Genomic DNA, 18,472 nt, shown 5'->3' with positions numbered 1-18,472 from the left:
TTCGGAATACGATTCACGTATCAGTACTCTTTGTCTTCCGTTGGTTAAAAAAGGTCCCGAAATATTTCATCAGACACTTTTGAAGAGTTTCTTGATAAGCTCCAGTCGTTATAACAACTTAAAAATTGCAACACTGTCGACTGGTACCGACCTTCTTCGGAGGTGGACGTGTTTATCCGTTTGCTCTTTCGATAGTTTCAATTTCATGCAATTTTAAGTAGTGAGTAGGCTCTCCTTTTTCCATAACGCCGACTGAAGAAGACCTAGCCCAGAACAACCAGAAAAAGGACAAGGCCAGTGGTCGAAAAAGACAACGCATAGCTAGAAATTCCGAACCGCGAGTGCGCAATAGAGCGTTAGACCTAGAAATTTAACGGTATTTTAAACTTGCTGAAGAATAGAAGGAACTATATGGGATTCAGAGAAAAACATTTTATAAAAGCCGCACATCACACCGGACGCAACACAACCATCCCAACGCCAGATCGAAAAATACTCATAAGTACTTTCAATGCATAATTACTTTGTTTTTGTAAATCAAACACTCTTGCAGTTGTCTCGGTATTACAAGAAGTGTTTTATTTCGAGTCAATGCCCTTTAGGACACACAAAATTCCACCTACCTTCGTAAATGCAAGTTTCCCCATCTCCAGTAATCTGGAATCCTTTCCTCGTATCGATCCATCTCAATCAAATTTTTGAAGTTGAAAGATGTCATTTCACATGCAAAAGAAGAAGACTTCGAGCATCCTGAAACATTGCGGCCTTTTTGTCATACTTTCAGCAACTATGAACGCATCCACGAACAGAAATCTTACTTGAATCGCGCAGAAGAAACAATTTTGATTGCTTCTTCTTTGCACTGAATGCTATGCAAACTAAAGCACGATCGCCATTTTGATAATATCGGCAGACGACAGATAAAAGACTGGTAACTATGGATTGTGAGTACGAGGCTGGAGGCTCGGTAACACAGATTATTTAGGGAGGTAATTTTAAATTTTTTCCCTTTAAATTTAAAATTCGCGCGAATCGGTTAAGGAAAAAATGTCTAATCTCTACCCATTCCGTGATCCCCTCATTCATATTTGCGATCCACCAGAATGTCAGTTAAAATGTGTCAAAACAACGTGAAGGAGGTAATGAGGTTGTGTTCTGGCTTGCACTGCACTAATACAGTGGCATAAATTGAAAATGGCAACACCAGGCATTACTTATATTGACATGTTAAATGGAGTTATTCTTTCCCGTGCATTTAAGATCAGTCGGGAGAGTGAACGAATTGAATGCCGACTTTCAAATCGTTGTTCTGCTGCTTCAATCACAAATCAGACTTTAAACAGAAAAGGAATCATAAAGACAGAAAAGAGCATGACGAAAAAATGTGTAGGCTGGCTGTTAAGAAAAATGAGGTGATCTCAGTAGAGAAGTGGGAAGCAGACCTACGTTCCATTCAGTCAAAACTTGAAAAGGCAGAAGAAGAAATCTGTAACTGGAGAAGAAAATATGAAAATCTGGAAAAAGAAAAGGAGAAACTGGTTGAAGAAATGCTTTCAGAGATTGAAAAGGATTATGCTAAAGAAAAGGAAAGAACAAGAGAACTGTCCAGTGAGAATCAACAGTTAAATAAGTACATTGACAGTTTGGAGAAAGAAAACTTGGGAATTCACAGAGAAGCTGGAATCCCAGACCTCAAAACCAAACAAGCTCAAAACAGAAAATTAAAACAATTAAAGACTCGAGCACAGAGGGCACAGCATTTTGTTGAAATATTTGACGTGGATTTGCAGCTTTTGAAACTTAAAGACCCGAACAGCACTAACAGCTTTTCTATAGACTTTGCTAGAAAAAAAATGTTCTCCCTGTGCACAGCAGGTAGATGGTAGTGTGGCATCCCCAAAATCAAACTATGAAAAACTACACCCCGATGAGAAAAACACAGTGGAGACCATACTCTTTTTAATGGATAAATTTGGAATTGGGGATGAATTTATCCACGAACTCTCAATGGCTGTTGATGATTTTCCTGTAAAATCATAACTAATAAAACAGCGTCGATCTGACCTAAATAAACAGGTTAAAATTTCTACCACGCCTGGTTTGGCACCTGGAGCTCAGTATTCTTTTAAAGAGTTGCTGACTGACAAAGTAAGAGACATGGTAAGTACTCATTACTGGATTGGCTTCAACTAATGAAGGTCGTAAATTATTGATGTCATTCAGCTATTGTAACAAACTAACTCAGATTGGGTTCTTGTGTTTGTAACATTTACTTCACCCTAAAGCAAATACAAGAAAAGGTTGAGAAAACTCATACTCAATTTCCTTCCTCAATAATAAATGGTGAAATTGATTGGTCCCTGTGGATTTGAGGAACAAACCAATCAACAATTATTAATTTTGTAATTATACATAACAGAGTATAAAGTGATCATAAGATACTATTATGGGTGGAGATCATAATAAATTAATACAATACTGAGCCAAATAATGAAACCGAAAGTTTAACATTTTAAATTTGAGTCATATGCATTTATGACATGCTTGTTATGTATAAGTGAAATAATGTAATAACCATCCCAGATGGATGTGACCTTTTAATCAATCAGAAGCTACTAGACAGGCAAATTAAAATAGTTATTAGCATTAAAAATTGTTCAATTTAATTGCAGATAAGTGAAGGAACATTAAAAGATGGAGAGACAGTAAAAATTAAATTGAGTGGAAATGGGGCTCGTATGAGTTTTACCATCCTGCAGAAGGTTGATGATGTTTTGTCATCAAAAGGTTAGTTAAGTGCAGGATAATTTGTAACTGCTGACTTAATGAAATAATAATATTATTATCCCAAGCTGGCCAAACAGCCTGCCTCATTTAATCAACCCATCGTTAATTTAGAACCACTATATTTTCAGAAAATCACACTGTTGCTGTGGTAAATGGCAGTGAAACCCACCAGACTCTAGAGGAATCATTTAAAGATGTCTTTTTGGAAGCAAATAAAGTCATTGATGATGGGTTTATTCAAATTGATGGCAAAAAGGTGGGAGGTGATTAAAAGGTGAGATAATTTAATTATTAGCTATTATTTAATTTTAAAAGCTAATAAAAATTCTCATGAGAGATGACAGAAGAAAGCTCCTACGAGAACTCCCCAAAAGACTAGCCAGTTTCAACTGTATTCAAAAGAGCACATGTCACATGGTCATACAATTATGGAAGGTACAGGTTACCGTACATTCTAAACGATATTTATCTGTTCATAAAGTGCTCAAGTAAGACAACGTTACAGTCTAAGCATTTAATTCAGCCCTATTAATTATAGCATTCAGATTTAATGACAAGTTGGGCCAATTTGTTGTACTATTAACTAAGCTGAATATTTCCTTGTGTTTATGTTTTGTCATCAGGACTTTGCAGAGCTTTACTTCAAATACATTTCTTCATGAGAGCCATTCCCTACAGAACTATTTCGAGTACAGGTACAAAACAATGCATGGAATGAAGTGATACTTTTTGTACTTCTAATTTATGATTTCTGTTCAAATCTACAGGTAAAGGAGTGGATCACTAATTTTGCAAAGCTTGGAGAGAAAAGAACAGGCTACAGAAAAGAGCAAGTCACTGTTTACATGCATGCCGCTGCATATCACATACCACAAATGGTAGAGAAAAATAACAATATAAAACATTTCAGTGGTCAAAGTAATAAAAAATCTTGAAATAGTTTGTTCTACTCTAATCAGTTACTAAATAGCCTTGTAATTTCCGTATGATTCTAAAGTCAAGGGACATGCTACCACTTTGCGAATATTGTTTCAGGCGTTGAAAAGAATAACGATGATGCAAGACGCATAATTTAGCGAAAGAGCAACCACAGTGATTGCAGCTTGCAATGGAGGCTAATGCGGGAGAATATATTAAAAATTATTTGCATTTGAAAAGATTTCCCCGCATTAGCCTCCATTGCAAGCTAGTTCCAGTCCAATACCGAGAATACGAATATGGTCTATTGCAGAAGAGTTGGTCATTTTGCTAGGAATTGCCCGTTAGTCCCTAAAGCTGTTGGAAAGTGATGTTTCCTTCCAATATATTGGAGTTTCGGTGCCTCTGATCGTTTGCCTTAGGTATCTCTTTGTTCTCCTGTAATGGAAGTCTATGCCACATTAAAGTTTGCTTTCTCAATTACTTTGTGTTTGTTTCGCTTGTTTTTGCTAACCGCTGGTATGCCATCGAAGGGGTCTTCTTATACCCTTAATTGCTCTGTCCCTGGACGGGGTATTTCGGGGCTGCTTCGCGGTTGGCTTTTCCCCTTTTCTATATCAGGTTTCATCTGATTGGCGCTTTTTTCGTTGCCCCCGTGCAAAAAACCTCGTTTTGATTTTCGCCCGGACGAAGTCTCTTCTAATTTTGTTCAGTGGTGCAGTTGGAAAGGGGAAAAGCCTCGCGTTGCAGGCCCGAACCCCTCGCCCTACATGGTTTCCAAAGGAATCACTCATGCCACTCGTCAAGATGTTATTTTTCGAGATCCCGGTAGTTTTGTGGCCGGGGAACTGAGTTGCCACCAGCCTTACTGGAACTTTATTCTGTCAGAACACCCCACAAAAAGATGAGATTTTTTCCTACATCGTCCGCGGGGTCATTTCCGATTTTGTCGTCCCCTTTAAAGGCGACTTTCAGGGGAAATTTTATAATTCTGCTTCTCCTCCAGCGGCGTTTTTTCCCAACAGCAAATCGTGTCGTGATTTCGAGGAGTTCATTAGTTCCACTGTCCTTGCCCGAGTTAAAAACGCCTCACTCTTGGTTTGGGGAAAAGTTGGCTCTGTTCAGCCACCCCATCTGGTTTTGCCCATCACGGTGGAGCCCACTAAGCCGAGGATGAGCGTTTTTTGAACTTATGGATTAAAGATCTTCCGCTTTCGCTGGATTACATTTCTGGCTTACCCCGCTTTGTGTTTAAATCCCATTTCCAAACTACTTTCGATGATAAAAGTGGCTATGACCACATCAAGTTGTCACCTTTGTGGGATTACACTGGAAAGGCTGGTATTTTTGTTATATGACCTTGCCCTTTGGTTGGAAGGCCAGCGCCTACGTCTATCATACGGTCGGTTTGGCGGCAACATGTCATATCCGCTCTCTTGGTGTCCCCTGCAGCCAGTATATTGACGACCGCCATGTCGGCCGACTAGCTTTACGCCAAGATCTTCAAGATTCCCTCGGGTGGTCCAATTTTCAGCTTGCCGAGGCTGCTGCTTTTATTGTGTGTTCAGTTTTGGTTCGCCTTGAATACTTCATTGGCCTCTCCAAATCCGTTCCTGTTCCCCAGACTAGAATCAGGTTTCTAGGTTTTCTGTCTGATTCCATCCTTCAAGCTTTCCTTATGCCACAAGATAAGAGAATCAAGTTTGCTTCCCTTCGTGACTCCATTCTCCAGCGCCGAACAGTGTCTATCAAGACGCTTCAGCGATTCGCAGGCAAGGTTACGTCCTTCTCTTTTGCTGTCCCGGCTGCTCAGTTGTACGCGAGAGAAGTTTACCGCGCTATTTCTCTGGCAAATCGTTCCTCTCGGCCTACCAAGGTTGTTGGGGACCTTCGTTCCGAGATAGCTCATTGGCGGTTTTCAGATTCTTGGTCCGAGCATCTCCCCTGGATGGATGAGCGTCATTTAGTAGTAAATGTAACTAGCGACGCATCCCAGTACGTGTGGGGTGGCATAGTTTACAATCCCTCTGGGCCACCTTTGGAGACCCGAGATCTTTGGAGAGAAGACGTCAGAGACAAACCTATTGCAGTAAAGGAAGCCCTCGCTCTCGTCAACACCGTCTTTAAAAGCTGGAAAGTCGGTTCTTTCAAATTGTCGCGTGGACGCCCATGTGGACTGCCTAGTGCTTATCCAGGCCTGGGAAACACAGGGAGGCAAAAGTAAACCGCTGAACGATGCCCTCAAGGAATTGTTCCAAACTCTTCTCGCCAAGAATATTTCCCTCTGTTTGCAATTCGTGCCCTCTGCTCTCAACCAGGCTGGTGCTCTTTCTCGCGTTTTGTCTGATAAGGATTACATGCTTGCCCCCGAGCCGTGGAAGAAGTTAGAAAACCTCTTTGGCCCACACACTTTCGATTTGATGGCCCTCGACTCCAACGCTCAAATTGGCTGTTCTGGTTCACCGCTTCCTCACTTTACGCCTTTTCCAACACCGGGCTCCCGCGGGGTTAATGTTTTTGCTCAAAATGTGGCCAGCCAAGAAAACGCATATGTTTTTCCACCTTTCATCTTAGTTGGTCCTCTTCTCCGCTTTCTCGGCAAGGCTTCGTTCTCGTTCACAATTGTGGTTCCAAAACTATCTCCTCTTCCATATTGGTGGCCTCTTATTCACGCAAGGGCTTCTCATTTTGTCGTCCTGGGCCATAAAGCTGAACTCGGTATCCTGTCATTTCCATCTCCGCAGGGCGTTTTTTTCCACACGTCCTTTACCTTGGAGTTTGTATGCTTTCAGGATTACCAACTCGCTTCCGTCTGTCCTTTATTTAGATTCCGCGACCTAGAATCTGGAAACCAGCTGCTCCCTAACTTGATTGCGGCTACCTTAATGATGCCGATTTCAACTTCTGCCAGAAGTGGGGTTTCCGCCAGTTTTGTTCAGTTTCCCAACATCCTTCTAAGCGGTTAAAGATCGACTTTCAAGCAATTTATGATCGTTTGGTACATCTGGCTGAAGCAAAGTCCAACAAGAGTTATGAACGTCAGAAGTCGTCTCTTCACAACGAACTTGTAAATTTTCTTTCTTCTCTTCCGGTCCCGAAGGCTCTCCCTTCCGCTTCTCCATCCGACATAAAGAAGTTTCCAGTGTGGAAGGATAACTCAGGGCAGACCATTGTTCACCTATTGGATTGCCCAGGCCTGGGCAAACGCCAGCGCGTCTCCTGTTCATGTCCTACCAGGTTGGCTGCTGGAACCGTGGACAACCTAATTGGGAAGCTCAGGTCCATTTTTCTAGACGAGGGTTTGGGAGGAGAATGGGACGACCGATTAGGTATTGGAAACCCCGTCTCTCATCCCTCTATTAAAGCCTATTTGAAATGTGTACGAGAAGCAGCCCAGGCTCGAGTACAGCCTCGTAAGGCAGTTCCCCTTTTTACAAATAAATTTTTGGCTATAGCGCGTTCCATCCTGTCTAAACTTAGAAAACCTTGCACTTCGCCTTCGCTTTTGTATATCCTCAGCAGGGATCTTAGTTTCTTTTGCATTGATTTTTTCTCTGGAATCCGTTCGTCGGACTTAGGAAGAACCAAGTCTAAAGAAGTGCTTCTTTTTCCCGACTCCTCCGGGTTACTCTTCAACCATACTTTTGGTAAGACATTAAGGGGAAATTGTACACACCTTTTTTCTGTAAGGAGTTCTAGTAATTCTGTTATTTGTCCAGTGCGTAATTTTATGTTGTATCTAAATATCTGTCATTTAATTAGTGTAGACATTTCTCAAGGCTATTTATTCCGCGCTACCAACAAAGCTGGTCACATTTCTGATAAACCTTTCATTGGTTCTTCGGTTTATAATCGTTTCAAACAGTATTGAAATCATAGGCTAGCTTAGACGGCGGCGAAACTCCCCACAGCCTTCGCGCCGGATTTTCTATTACCTTGGAACTGTTGGGAGTTTCTAAGTCTGATATTGCCAAGCACATAGGTTGGCGCTCTACTACCATGGTAGATCATTATAATGACATAAAGCTGATTGTAAAACCCGGTCACACAGCTAAAGTTTTGTCGTCTACCGCTTCACCCCAGGCTTCTTCCTTCACTACACAATAGTGTAAAAAAAATTGGCAATTGTTGTTTAATTTTAATACTGGTTACGCAGAAGAAATTTCCATTTCTAGCTAACAGCTATTTTTACTCTTTTTTTTCATGTTTTTCTTCGTTGTGGTAAAAATGGTCTACTGAAGAAAAGGAAATAATATATTAAGCTGGACAACATTTAAACACAGCTAAAACGGTATGAGCCTGTCTCTCTCCCTGGAAGTGGATATGAGCCCGGTTAGCTCAGTCGGTAGAGCATCAGACTTTTAATCTGAGGGTTATGGGCTCAAGTCCCATATCGGGCGAATTAGTAAAATCATCGTCAATCTTTGTTTAATTTTAATGCTGGTTACCAAGGAGAATTTTCCATTTCTAATTTTTACTCTTTTCTTTCATAATTTTCTTCGTTGTGGTAAAAGTGGTCTACTGAAGTAAAGGAAATAATATATTAGGATGGACAAAATTCAAAACACAGCGAAAACGGTACGAACCTGTGTCTCGGCCGGGACGTAAATATGAGCCCGGTTAGCTCAGTCGGTAGAGCATCAGACTTTTAATCTGAGGGTCATGGGTTCAAGTCCCATATCGGGCGAATTAATAAAATCATTGGCAATCTTTGTTTAGTTTTAATGCTGGTTACGCAGGAGAAATTTCCATTTTTAACTAACAGCTATTTTGACTCGATTGTTTCATGTGTTTCGTCATTGTGTCGTCAAAATGGTCTACTGAAGCAAAGGAAATAATATATTAAGCTGGACAAAATTCAAAACGTAACAGGAGAGATTTTGAAAATGAATTGATTAAAAAGTTAAACGCTAAAAGAATTTTAAAACACATTATAAAAGTGAACGACGTTTCGGCGCGACGTTACGCCATTATCAAGTTAAAAAGTAAAAGAGTGCGAGGTGTAAAATGAATATATAATATTTGAAAAAAATATATTAAATATTCGCGGGTCCTATGGGTATAATCCCCAAGGTAAGAAACACAAAAAGGTAAAAATAATAATAAATAAATAAATGTACGGTAGTGTCACGTGAACAGTTTGGCGCGAATGGAGTCAGCTTGCGTGTTAGGAGAAGGCTTGATGTCCTTTATGTACAACGTCTCGTACACTAAACAATCAAACTTGCTGTTGCATTTCCTCAGAACTTTGAAAAGGTAATCAGTCTTTGTTCTGTTGTTGCCATGCTGTGTTTCAAGGTGTTTCCCAATAGCTGAATGACGGTGTTCACTTATGCGTTGATGTAAGTGTCGGGCAGTATACCCGACATAATTTGCATCGCACAAATCACATTGAAATAAGCATACAACGCATTGAGTGTCATGAGGGTCCTGGGTTCAAGTCCCATATCGGGCGAATTACTAAAATCATCGGCAATCTTTGTTTAGTTTTAATTCTGGTGACGGGGAAAAAATGTCCATTTCTAACTAACAGCTATTAAAATAGCTAAAACACAGCTAAAGCTGTACGATCCTGTGTCTGGCTCCTGGGAAGTGGATATGAGCCCGGTTAGCTCAGTCGGTAGAGCATCAGACTTTTAATCTGAGGGTCATGGGTTCAAGTCCCATATCGGGCGAATTACTAAAATCATCGGCAATCTTTGTTTAGTTTTAATGCTGGTTACGGGGAAAAAATGTGCATTTCTAACTAACAGCTATTGAAATAGCTAAAACACTGCTAAAGCGGTACGATCCTGTGTCTGGCCCCTGGGAAGTGGATATGAGCCCAGTTAGCTCAGTTGGTAGAGCATCAGACTTTTAATCTGAGGGTCATGGGTTCAAGTCCCATATCGGGCGAATTACTAAAATCATCGGCAATCTTTGTTTAGTTTTAATGCTAGTTACGGGGAAAAAATGTCCATTTCTAACTAACAGCTATTAAAATAGCTAAAACACAGCTAAAGCGGTACGATCCTGTGTCTGGCTCCTGGGAAGTGGATATGAGCCCGGTTAGCTCAGTCGGTAGAGCATCAGACTTTTAATCTGAGGGTCATGGGTTCAAGTCCCATATCGGGCGAATTACTAAAATCATCGGCAATGTTTGTTTATTTTTAATGCTGGTTACGGGGAAAAAATGTCCATTTCTAACTAACAGCTATTAAAATAGCTAAAACACAGCTAAAGCGGTACGATCCTGTGTCTGGCTCCTGGGAAGTGGATATGAGCCCGGTTAGCTCAGTCGGTAGAGCATCAGACTTTTAATCTTAGGGTCATGGGTTCAAGTCCCATATCGGGCGAATTACTAAAATCATCGGCAATCTTTGTTTAGTTTTAATGCTGGTTACGGGGAAAAAATGTCCATTTCTAACTAACAGCTATTAAAATAGCTAAAACACAGCTAAAGCGGTACGATCCTGTGTCTGGCTCCTGGGAAGTGGATATGAGCCCGGTTAGCTCAGTCGGTAGAGCATCAGACTTTTAATCTGAGGGTCATGGGTTCAAGTCCCATATCGGGCGAATTACTAAAATCATCGGCAATCTTTGTTTAGTTTTACTGCTGGTTACGGGGAAAAAATGTCCATTTCTAACTAACAGCTATTAAAATAGCTAAAACACTGCTAAAGCGGTACGATCCTGTGTCTGGCTCCTGGGAAATGGATATGAGCCCAGTTAGCTCAGTCGGTAGAGCATCAGACTTTTAATCTGAGGGTCATGGGTTCAAGTCCCATATCGGGCGAATTAAAAAAATCATCGGCAATCTTTGTTTAGTTTTAATGCTAGTTACGGGGAAAAAATGTCCATTTCTAACTAACAGCTATTAAAATAGATAAAACACAGCTAAAGCGGTACGATCCTGTGTCTGGCTCCTGGGAAGCGGATATGAGCCCGGTTAGCTCAGTCGGTAGAACATCAGACTTTTAATCTGAGGGTCATTGGTTCAAGTCCCTTATCGGGCGAATTACTAAAATCATCGGCAATCTTTGTTTAGTTTTAATGCTGGTTACGGGGAAAAAATGTCCATTTGTAACTAACAGCTATTAAAATAGCTAAAACAGAGCTAAAGCGGTACGATCCTGTGTCTGGCTCCTGGGAAGTGGATATGAGCCGGGTTAGCTCAGTCGGTAGAGCATCAGACTTTTAATCTGAGGGTCATGGGTTCAAGTCCCATATCGGGCGAATTACTAAAATCATCGGCAATCTTTGTTTAGTTTTAATGCTTGTTACGGGGAAAAAATGTCCATTTCTAAATAACAGCTATTAAAATAGCTAAAACACAGCTAAAGCGGTACGATCCTGTGTCTGGCTCCTGGGAAGTGTAAGAGCCCGGTTAGCTCAGTCGGTAGAGCATCAGACTTTTAATCTGAGGGTCATGGGTTCAAGTCCCATATCGGGCGAATTACTAAAATCATCGGCAATCTTTGTTTAGTTTTAATGCTGGTTACGGGGAAAAAATGTCTACTCTCGTCTAAATTCCCTGGTCATATTGCGCCCGTGCGCAAAAAATAAAAGAACCAAAAAAGATAAACACGAAAATTGCTATCATGTGCTCACTGGAGGCCGCACAGTTTATTAATTACAAGGTGATTCGACAAAAAACTACACTAGGACAGTACCAAGGAGCATCCACAGGTTGAAAAAACCTCACCGCGCTCGTTGCGGTAACAGAGAGGAAATAACCCCAGCCCCATGGATGGTGCTGTCCGACCTGCTGGGCTCGGTCTTATCAAATTCCTAAAGATTTCGAGACGGATAGTAAGGATTGAAAATTGTCTTTAACGTAGCCATTGTTGGCATTCTCACTCAACCAACGACCATGTCTTTTAAAAAGTCTATCATTAATGCCCGCATTGGCGGCCGCGGTGGCTCCTCCGGCCCTGAGACTGTGAAGACTTATACAGGAAACGTCTGTTATGTCCTTAAAAGCGTCCTTAACGATCTCCCGGGCTCTGCTGTAGCTCAAGCCTTGGCGCCGGACCTTGGAGGTGGATCTAGAGGACGATAAAGCTCTAAACAACGGCAAATCCTCACCAAGATCAATTTTTGCGGCCGCAATGTATTGCTCCAACGCCTTAACGGGGCACGTGTCTTGATTCGACCGCGCGATTGCAACCCACGCTCCGTCACGAAATTGGTCTGTCTTGGACGATTCTAAAAATATAGACACATAAGTAGGAAAAAATTTAATGTCACAAGCTCTTATAGAGCATAACTCACTGAAACGAAAAAAGCCAGCATAACCTAAGAGACATAAGGCTACTGTCCTCAAGTCGGACAAAGAGGGGGACTTATCTGAAATCTTGGAAGTTACAAGCGCTTTCAACATTTCGCTGGTGATGGGCTCTTTCTTTGCCTTCGGTTTTCCCAGAATTCTTTGGGACGCACTAACCATGGAAGAAACAATAGGATGGTCGGAGACCTTCGGCAGACCAGCCAAGCGTTGAGCCCAGTCGATACTGTAAACAGCATTAAGTACAGGAGAAGGAGAGTTGGCTTCAGAAATCAGGCATTGTAAGTAGGCCGCAACATGAAACGAATTGGCAGGCACGTGGCAAAAGCAGTTAGACGAAGCCCAAAGCTTCCAGCGCTTAAAACCAGCCAAATAAGTACGAATGGTGCCTTCCGCTTTCGAAGCAAGCACTGTTTCCTGAACGCGGCTAACCAATGGCTGCAGATGATTAGGGAATGCGGCAGAGAATTCGCACCACATCTCTGACTGGAACACATCTGTAAAAAGGAAAAAGAGAAAAGAAGCGACAAGCAAGCAAAAAAAGACAAATCGAATAAAAATATAGAAACAAAGGCAAGCGAACAGCAATGAGAAACGAGGGCAACAACAACTAGTTCAAGGAGGAAACTGGCAAAATCACCTCTCCACAAAAATAGTTGCTTCCAGGCAAAATCTTACGTTTCGGGCACAGCTGGTTCCACCCCCATTAAAATCTCGGGCACATATGACCCATGGCACACGGGTGATAACAAACACCCCTATAAGAATCCCAGGGCAAAGATGGCCCCAGGTACATATGGTCCCACTTGGACGGAAAAGCCCATCCTTAAATATCTGGGGCACAGATGGTCCCACTTGGGTGAAAAAATCATCCCTAAGTATCTCGAGCATGGTCTGACTTAGGTGGAAAAAATCACCCTTAAATATCTCCGGCGCAGATGGACTCACTTGGGTGAAAAATCACCCCTAAATATCTTGGGCACAGATGGTCCCACTCGGGTGGAAAAATCACCCCCGAATAACTTGGACACAGAGGGTCCCACTTAGTGTAAATCACACCCGAGTTCTGGGCACAGATGGTCCCAATATAGACGGGCGCAAAAAAGGCCCCGATATTAAGTAACTTATTATGCCTTCAAAACAAAAGAACAAGGCATAATCAAGAACTGAATCTGAAAAACAAGAGAATGCAGATATAAATATAGATATGTATAAATTTAACAAAAAAACGAAGGGAAAAACAAACAAATAAAATAAAATAAAATAAAACTGAAAAATAAAAATAAAAGCGAGTCGCCTCCAGAGAACACCAAGAGGATGAATTAGCATACAAACACTCCTAATATACTCTCCCGAGAGTCCCTTATGGTTAATACCGACGAGAGAATATTTTTCCGCTAATTTTCAAACCGCGGAAAAATGTCCATTTCTAACTAACAGCTATTAAAATAGCTAAAACATAGCTAAAGCGGTACGATCCTGTGTCTGGCTCCTGGGAAGTGGATATGACCCCGGTTAGCTCAGTCGGTAGAGCAACAGACTTTTAATCTGAGGGTCATGGGTTCAAGTCCCATATCGGGCGAATTACTAAAATCATCGGCAATCTTTGTTTAGTTTTAATGCTGGTTACCAAGGAGAATTTTCCATTTCTAATTTTTACTCTTTTCTTTCATAATTTTCTTCGTTGTGGTTAAAGTGGTCTACTGAAGTAAAGGAAATAATATATTAGGATGGACAAAATTCAAAACACAGCGAAAACGGTACGAACCTGTGTCTCGCCCGGGACATAAATATGAGCCCGGTTAAATCAGTCGGTAGAGCATCAGACTTTTAATCTGAGGGTCATGGGTTCAAGTCCCATATCTGGCGAATTAATAAAATCATTGGCAATCTTTGTTTAGTTTTAATGCTGGTTACGCAGAAGAAATTTCCATTTTTAACTAACAGCTATTTTGACTCGATTGTTTCATGTTTTTCGTCATTGTGTCGTCAAAATGGTCTACTGAAGCAAAGGAAATAATATATTAAGCTGGACAAAATTCAAAACGTAACAGGAGAGATTTTGAAAATGAATTGATTAAAAAGTTAAACGCTAAAAGAAATTTAAAACACATTATAAAAGTGAACGACGTTTCGGCGCGACGTTACGCCATTATCAAGTTAAAAAGTAAAAGAGTGCGAGGTGTAAAATGAATATATAATATTTGAAAAAAATATATTAAATATTCGCGGGTCCTATGGGTATAATCCCCAAGGTAAGAAACACAAAAAGGTAAAAATAATAATAAATAAATAAATGTACGGTAGTGTCACGTGAACAGTTTGGCGCGAATGGAGTCAGCTTGTGTATTAGGAGAAGGCTTGATGTCCTTTATGTACAACGTCTCGTACACTAAACAATCAAACTTGCTGTTGCATTTCCTCAGAACTTTGAAAAGGTAATCAGTCTTTGTTCTGTTGTTGCCATGCTGTGTTTCAAGGTGTTTCCCAATAGCTGAATGACGGTGTTCACTTATGCGTTGATGTAAGTGTCGGGCAGTATACCCGACATAATTTGCATCGCACAAATCACATTGAAATAAGCATACAACGCATTGATTGTCATGAGGGTCATGGGTTCAAGTCCCATATCGGGCGAATTACTAAAATCATCGGCAATCTTTGTTTAGTTTTAATGCTGGTTACCAAGGAGAATTTTCCATTTCTAATTTTTACTCTTTTCTTTCATAGTTTTCTTCGTTGTGGTAAAAGTGGTCTACTGAAGTAAAGGAAATAATATATTTGGATGGACAAAGTTCAAAACACAGCTAAAACGGTAGGAACCTGTGTCTCGCCCGGGACGTAAATATGAGCCCGGTTAGCTCAGTCGGTAGAGCATCAGACTTTTAATCTGAGGGTCATGGGTTCAAGTTCCGTATTCGGCGAATTACAAAAATCATCGGCAATCTTTGTTTAGTTTTAATGCTGGTTACGGGGAAAAAATGTCCATTTCTAACTAACAGCTATTAAAATAGCTAAAACACAGCTAAAGCGGTACGATCCTGTGTCTGGCTCCTGGGAAGTGGATATGAGCCCGGTTAGCTCAGTCGGTAGAGCATCAGACTTTTAATCTGAGGGTCATGGGTTCAAGTCCCATATCGGGCGAATTACTAAAATCATCGGCAATCTTTGTTTAGTTTTAATGCTGGTTACGGGGAAAAAATGTCCATTTCTAACTAACAGCTATTAAAATAGCTAAAACACAGCTAAAGCGGTACGATCCTGTGTCTGGCTCCTGGGAAGTGGATATGAGCCCGCTTAGCTCAGTCGGTAGAGCATCAGACTTTTAATCTGAGGGTCATGGGTTCAAGTCCCATATCGGGCGAATTACAAAAATCATCGGCAATCTTTGTTTAGTTTTAATGCTGGTTACGGGGAAAAAATGTCCATTTCTAACTAACAGCTATTAAAATAGCTAAAACACAGCTAAAGCGGTACGATCCTGTGTCTGGCTCCTGGGAAGTGGATATGAGCCCGCTTAGCTCAGTCGGTAGAGCATCAGACTTTTAATCTGAGGGTCATTGGTTCAAGTCCCATATCTGGCGAATTACTAAAATCATCGGCAATCTTTGTTTAGTTTTAATGCTGGTTACGGGGAAAAAATGTCCATTTCTAACTAACAGCTATTAAAATAGCTAAAACACAGCTAAAGCGGTACGATCCTGTGTCTGGCTCCTGGGAAGTGGATATGAGCCCGCTTAGCTCAGTCGGTAGAGCATCAGACTTTTAATCTGAGGGTCATGGGTTCAAGTCCCATATCGGGCGAATTAATAAAATCATTGGCAATCTTTGTTTAGTTTTAATGCTGGTTACGCAGAAGAAATTTTTATTTTTAACTAACAGCTATTTTGACTCGATTGTTTCATGTGTTTCGTCATTGTGTCGTCAAAATGGTCTACTGAAGCAAAGGAAATAATATATTAAGCTGGACAAAATTCAAAACGTAACAGGAGAGATTTTGAAAATGAATTGATTAAAAAGTTAAACGCTAAAAGAAATTTAAAACACATTATAAAAGTGAACGACGTTTCGGCGCGACGTTACGCCATTATCAAGTTAAAAAGTAAAAGAGTGCGAGGTGTAAAATGAATATATAATATTTGAAAAAAATATATTAAATATTCGCGGGTCCTATGGGTATAATCCCCAAGGTAAGAAACACAAAAAGGTAAAAATAATAATAAATAAATAAATGTACGGTAGTGTCACGTGAACAGTTTGGCGCGAATGGAGTCAGCTTGCGTGTTAGGAGAAGGCTTGATGTCCTTTATGTACAACGTCTCGTACATTAAACAATCAAACTTGCTGTTGCATTTCCACAGAACTTTGAAAAGGTAATCAGTCTTTGTTCTGTTGTTGCCATGCTGTGTTTCAAGGTGTTTCCCAATAGCTGAATGACGGTGTTCACTTATGCGTTGATGTAAGTGTCGGGCAGTATACCCGACATAATTTGCATCGCACAAATCACATTGAAATAAGCATACAACGCATTGAGTGTCATGAGGGTCCTGGGTTCAAGTCCCATATCGGGCGAATTACTAAAATCATCGGCAATCTTTGTTTAGTTTTAATTCTGGTGACGGGGAAAAAATGTCCATTTCTAACTAACAGCTATTAAAATAGCTAAAACACAGCTAAAGCGGTACGATCCTGTGTCTGGCTCCAGGGAAGTGGATATGAGCCCGGTTAGCTCAGTCGGTAGAGCATCAGGCTTTTAATCTGAGGGTCATGGGTTCAAGTCCCATATCGGGCGAATTACTAAAATCATCGGCAATCTTTGTTTAGTTTTAATTCTGGTTACGGGGAAAAAATGTCCATTTCTAACTAACAGCTATTAAAATAGCTAAAACACAGCTAAAGCGGTACGATCCTGTGTCTGGCTCCAGGGAAGTGGATATGAGCCCGGTTAGCTCAGTCGGTAGAGCATCAGACTTTTAATCTGAGGGTCATGGGTTCAAGTCCCATATCGGGCGAATTACTAAAATCATCGGCAATCTTTGTTTAGTTTTACTGCTGGTTACGGGGAAAAAATGTCCATTTGTAACTAACAGCTATTAAAATAGCTAAAACACAGCTAAAGCTGTACGATCCTGTGTCTGGCTCCTGGGAAGTGGATATGAGCCCGGTTAGCTCAGTCGGTAGAGCATCAGACCTTTAATCTGAGGGTCACTGGTTCAAGTCCCATATCGGGCGAATTACTCAAATCATCGGCAATCTTTCTTTAGTTTTAGTGCTGGTTACGGGGAAAAAATGTCCATTTCTAACTAACAGCTATTAAAATAGCTAAAACACAGCTAAAGCGGTACGATCCTGTGTCTGGCTCCTGGGAAGTGGATATGAGCCTGGTTAGCTCAGTCAGTAGAGCATCAGACTTTTAATCTGAGGGTCATGGGTTCAAGTCCCATATCGGGCGAATTACTAAAATCATCGGCAATCTTTGTTTAGTTTTAATGCTGGTTACGGGGAAAAAATGTCCATTTCTAACTAACAGCTATTAAAATAGCTAAAACACAGCTAAAGCGGTACGATCCTGTGTCTGGCTCCTGGGAAGTGGATATGAGCCCGGTTAGCTCAGTCGGTAGAGCATCAGACTCTTAATCTGAGGGTCATGGGTTCAAGTCCCATATCGGGCGAATTAATAAAATCATTGGCAATCTTTGTTTAGTTTTAATGCTGGTTACGCAGAAGAAATTTTCATTTTTAACTAACAGCTATTTTGACTCGATTGTTTCATGTGTTTCGTCATTGTGTCGTCAAAATGGTCTACTGAAGCAAAGGAAATAATATATTAAGCTGGACAAAATTCAAAACGTAACAGGAGAGATTTTGAAAATGAATTGATTAAAAAGTTAAACGCTAAAAGAAATTTAAAACACATTATAAAAGTGAACGACGTTTCGGCGCGACGTTACGCCATTATCAAGTTAAAAAGTAAAAGAGTGCGAGGTGTAAAATGAATATATAATATTTGAAAAAAATATATTAAATATTCGCGGGTCCTATGGGTATAATCCCCAAGGTAAGAAACACAAAAAGGTAAAAATAATAATAAATAAATAAATGTACGGTAGTGTCACGTGAACAGTTTGGCGCGAATGGAGTCAGCTTGTGTATTAGGAGAAGGCTTGATGTCCTTTATGTACAACGTCTCGTACACTAAACAATCAAACTTGCTGTTGCATTTCCTCAGAACTTTGAAAAGGTAATCAGTCTTTGTTCTGTTGTTGCCATGCTGTGTTTCAAGGTGTTTCCCAATAGCTGAATGACGGTGTTCACTTATGCGTTGATGTAAGTGTCGGGCAGTATACCCGACATAATTTGCATCGCACAAATCACATTGAAATAAGCATACAACGCATTGATTGTCATGAGGGTCATGGGTTCAAGTCCCATATCGGGCAAATTACTAAAATCATCGGCAATCTTTGTTTAGTTTTAATGCTGGTTACGGGGAAAAAATGT

At 40.7% G+C, this 18,472-nt stretch overlaps 1 protein-coding gene, 1 long non-coding RNA gene and 23 other non-coding genes across 25 annotated transcripts in view; 24 read left to right on the top strand and 1 right to left on the bottom strand.

Annotated features, from left to right (window-relative positions):
• The window catches only part of LOC137975679 (uncharacterized), a 6,581-nt gene extending 2,393 nt beyond the window's left edge, over positions 1 to 4,188 (top strand). The window contains exons 2-5 of the long non-coding RNA XR_011117611.1: positions 2,673 to 2,787; positions 2,916 to 3,061; positions 3,411 to 3,482; positions 3,555 to 4,188. This is a non-coding gene — a long non-coding RNA (uncharacterized lncRNA). The remainder of the gene's footprint in view (positions 1 to 2,672; positions 2,788 to 2,915; positions 3,062 to 3,410; positions 3,483 to 3,554) is intronic.
• A 3,844-nt stretch (positions 4,189 to 8,032) lies between these two features.
• Positions 8,033 to 8,105, top strand: Trnak-uuu (transfer RNA lysine (anticodon UUU)). The gene has a single exon. It is a non-coding gene; the product is annotated as a tRNA-Lys (tRNA).
• A 214-nt stretch (positions 8,106 to 8,319) lies between these two features.
• On the top strand, positions 8,320 to 8,392 carry Trnak-uuu (transfer RNA lysine (anticodon UUU)). Its single transcript has one exon. It is a non-coding gene; the product is annotated as a tRNA-Lys (tRNA).
• A 915-nt stretch (positions 8,393 to 9,307) lies between these two features.
• Trnak-uuu (transfer RNA lysine (anticodon UUU)) lies at positions 9,308 to 9,380 on the top strand. Its single transcript has one exon. It is a non-coding gene; the product is annotated as a tRNA-Lys (tRNA).
• A 147-nt stretch (positions 9,381 to 9,527) lies between these two features.
• Trnak-uuu (transfer RNA lysine (anticodon UUU)) lies at positions 9,528 to 9,600 on the top strand. The gene has a single exon. It is a non-coding gene; the product is annotated as a tRNA-Lys (tRNA).
• Positions 9,601 to 9,747: 147 nt separating this feature from the next.
• On the top strand, positions 9,748 to 9,820 carry Trnak-uuu (transfer RNA lysine (anticodon UUU)). Its single transcript has one exon. It is a non-coding gene; the product is annotated as a tRNA-Lys (tRNA).
• A 147-nt stretch (positions 9,821 to 9,967) lies between these two features.
• Trnak-uuu (transfer RNA lysine (anticodon UUU)) lies at positions 9,968 to 10,040 on the top strand. The gene has a single exon. It is a non-coding gene; the product is annotated as a tRNA-Lys (tRNA).
• A 147-nt stretch (positions 10,041 to 10,187) lies between these two features.
• Positions 10,188 to 10,260, top strand: Trnak-uuu (transfer RNA lysine (anticodon UUU)). Its single transcript has one exon. It is a non-coding gene; the product is annotated as a tRNA-Lys (tRNA).
• Positions 10,261 to 10,407: 147 nt separating this feature from the next.
• Trnak-uuu (transfer RNA lysine (anticodon UUU)) lies at positions 10,408 to 10,480 on the top strand. The gene has a single exon. It is a non-coding gene; the product is annotated as a tRNA-Lys (tRNA).
• A 147-nt stretch (positions 10,481 to 10,627) lies between these two features.
• On the top strand, positions 10,628 to 10,700 carry Trnak-uuu (transfer RNA lysine (anticodon UUU)). Its single transcript has one exon. It is a non-coding gene; the product is annotated as a tRNA-Lys (tRNA).
• A 147-nt stretch (positions 10,701 to 10,847) lies between these two features.
• Trnak-uuu (transfer RNA lysine (anticodon UUU)) lies at positions 10,848 to 10,920 on the top strand. The gene has a single exon. It is a non-coding gene; the product is annotated as a tRNA-Lys (tRNA).
• Positions 10,921 to 11,065: 145 nt separating this feature from the next.
• Trnak-uuu (transfer RNA lysine (anticodon UUU)) lies at positions 11,066 to 11,138 on the top strand. The gene has a single exon. It is a non-coding gene; the product is annotated as a tRNA-Lys (tRNA).
• Positions 11,139 to 11,467: 329 nt separating this feature from the next.
• LOC137976960 (integrase/recombinase xerD homolog) lies at positions 11,468 to 12,451 on the bottom strand. The gene has a single exon (XM_068824274.1). The coding sequence runs from the start codon at positions 12,449 to 12,451 to the stop codon at positions 11,468 to 11,470; it is 984 nt and encodes a 327-aa protein (XP_068680375.1).
• Positions 12,452 to 13,480: 1,029 nt separating this feature from the next.
• Trnak-uuu (transfer RNA lysine (anticodon UUU)) lies at positions 13,481 to 13,553 on the top strand. The gene has a single exon. It is a non-coding gene; the product is annotated as a tRNA-Lys (tRNA).
• A 214-nt stretch (positions 13,554 to 13,767) lies between these two features.
• Trnak-uuu (transfer RNA lysine (anticodon UUU)) lies at positions 13,768 to 13,840 on the top strand. The gene has a single exon. It is a non-coding gene; the product is annotated as a tRNA-Lys (tRNA).
• Positions 13,841 to 14,822: 982 nt separating this feature from the next.
• Positions 14,823 to 14,895, top strand: Trnak-uuu (transfer RNA lysine (anticodon UUU)). Its single transcript has one exon. It is a non-coding gene; the product is annotated as a tRNA-Lys (tRNA).
• A 147-nt stretch (positions 14,896 to 15,042) lies between these two features.
• On the top strand, positions 15,043 to 15,115 carry Trnak-uuu (transfer RNA lysine (anticodon UUU)). The gene has a single exon. It is a non-coding gene; the product is annotated as a tRNA-Lys (tRNA).
• A 147-nt stretch (positions 15,116 to 15,262) lies between these two features.
• Trnak-uuu (transfer RNA lysine (anticodon UUU)) lies at positions 15,263 to 15,335 on the top strand. The gene has a single exon. It is a non-coding gene; the product is annotated as a tRNA-Lys (tRNA).
• A 147-nt stretch (positions 15,336 to 15,482) lies between these two features.
• Trnak-uuu (transfer RNA lysine (anticodon UUU)) lies at positions 15,483 to 15,555 on the top strand. The gene has a single exon. It is a non-coding gene; the product is annotated as a tRNA-Lys (tRNA).
• A 147-nt stretch (positions 15,556 to 15,702) lies between these two features.
• Trnak-uuu (transfer RNA lysine (anticodon UUU)) lies at positions 15,703 to 15,775 on the top strand. Its single transcript has one exon. It is a non-coding gene; the product is annotated as a tRNA-Lys (tRNA).
• A 915-nt stretch (positions 15,776 to 16,690) lies between these two features.
• Trnak-uuu (transfer RNA lysine (anticodon UUU)) lies at positions 16,691 to 16,763 on the top strand. The gene has a single exon. It is a non-coding gene; the product is annotated as a tRNA-Lys (tRNA).
• Positions 16,764 to 16,910: 147 nt separating this feature from the next.
• On the top strand, positions 16,911 to 16,983 carry Trnak-uuu (transfer RNA lysine (anticodon UUU)). Its single transcript has one exon. It is a non-coding gene; the product is annotated as a tRNA-Lys (tRNA).
• Positions 16,984 to 17,130: 147 nt separating this feature from the next.
• On the top strand, positions 17,131 to 17,203 carry Trnak-uuu (transfer RNA lysine (anticodon UUU)). The gene has a single exon. It is a non-coding gene; the product is annotated as a tRNA-Lys (tRNA).
• Positions 17,204 to 17,350: 147 nt separating this feature from the next.
• Positions 17,351 to 17,423, top strand: Trnak-uuu (transfer RNA lysine (anticodon UUU)). The gene has a single exon. It is a non-coding gene; the product is annotated as a tRNA-Lys (tRNA).
• A 147-nt stretch (positions 17,424 to 17,570) lies between these two features.
• On the top strand, positions 17,571 to 17,643 carry Trnak-cuu (transfer RNA lysine (anticodon CUU)). Its single transcript has one exon. It is a non-coding gene; the product is annotated as a tRNA-Lys (tRNA).
• The last annotated feature ends 829 nt before the right edge of the window (positions 17,644 to 18,472 follow it).

The sequence above is a fragment of the Montipora foliosa genome, chromosome 11 (genome assembly GCF_036669935.1).
Source record: "Montipora foliosa isolate CH-2021 chromosome 11, ASM3666993v2, whole genome shotgun sequence".
Taxonomy (NCBI): domain Eukaryota; kingdom Metazoa; phylum Cnidaria; class Anthozoa; order Scleractinia; family Acroporidae; genus Montipora; species Montipora foliosa.
The sequence above is the reverse complement of the archived record's forward strand: the minus strand, read 5'-3'. Positions and strand labels throughout refer to the sequence as shown.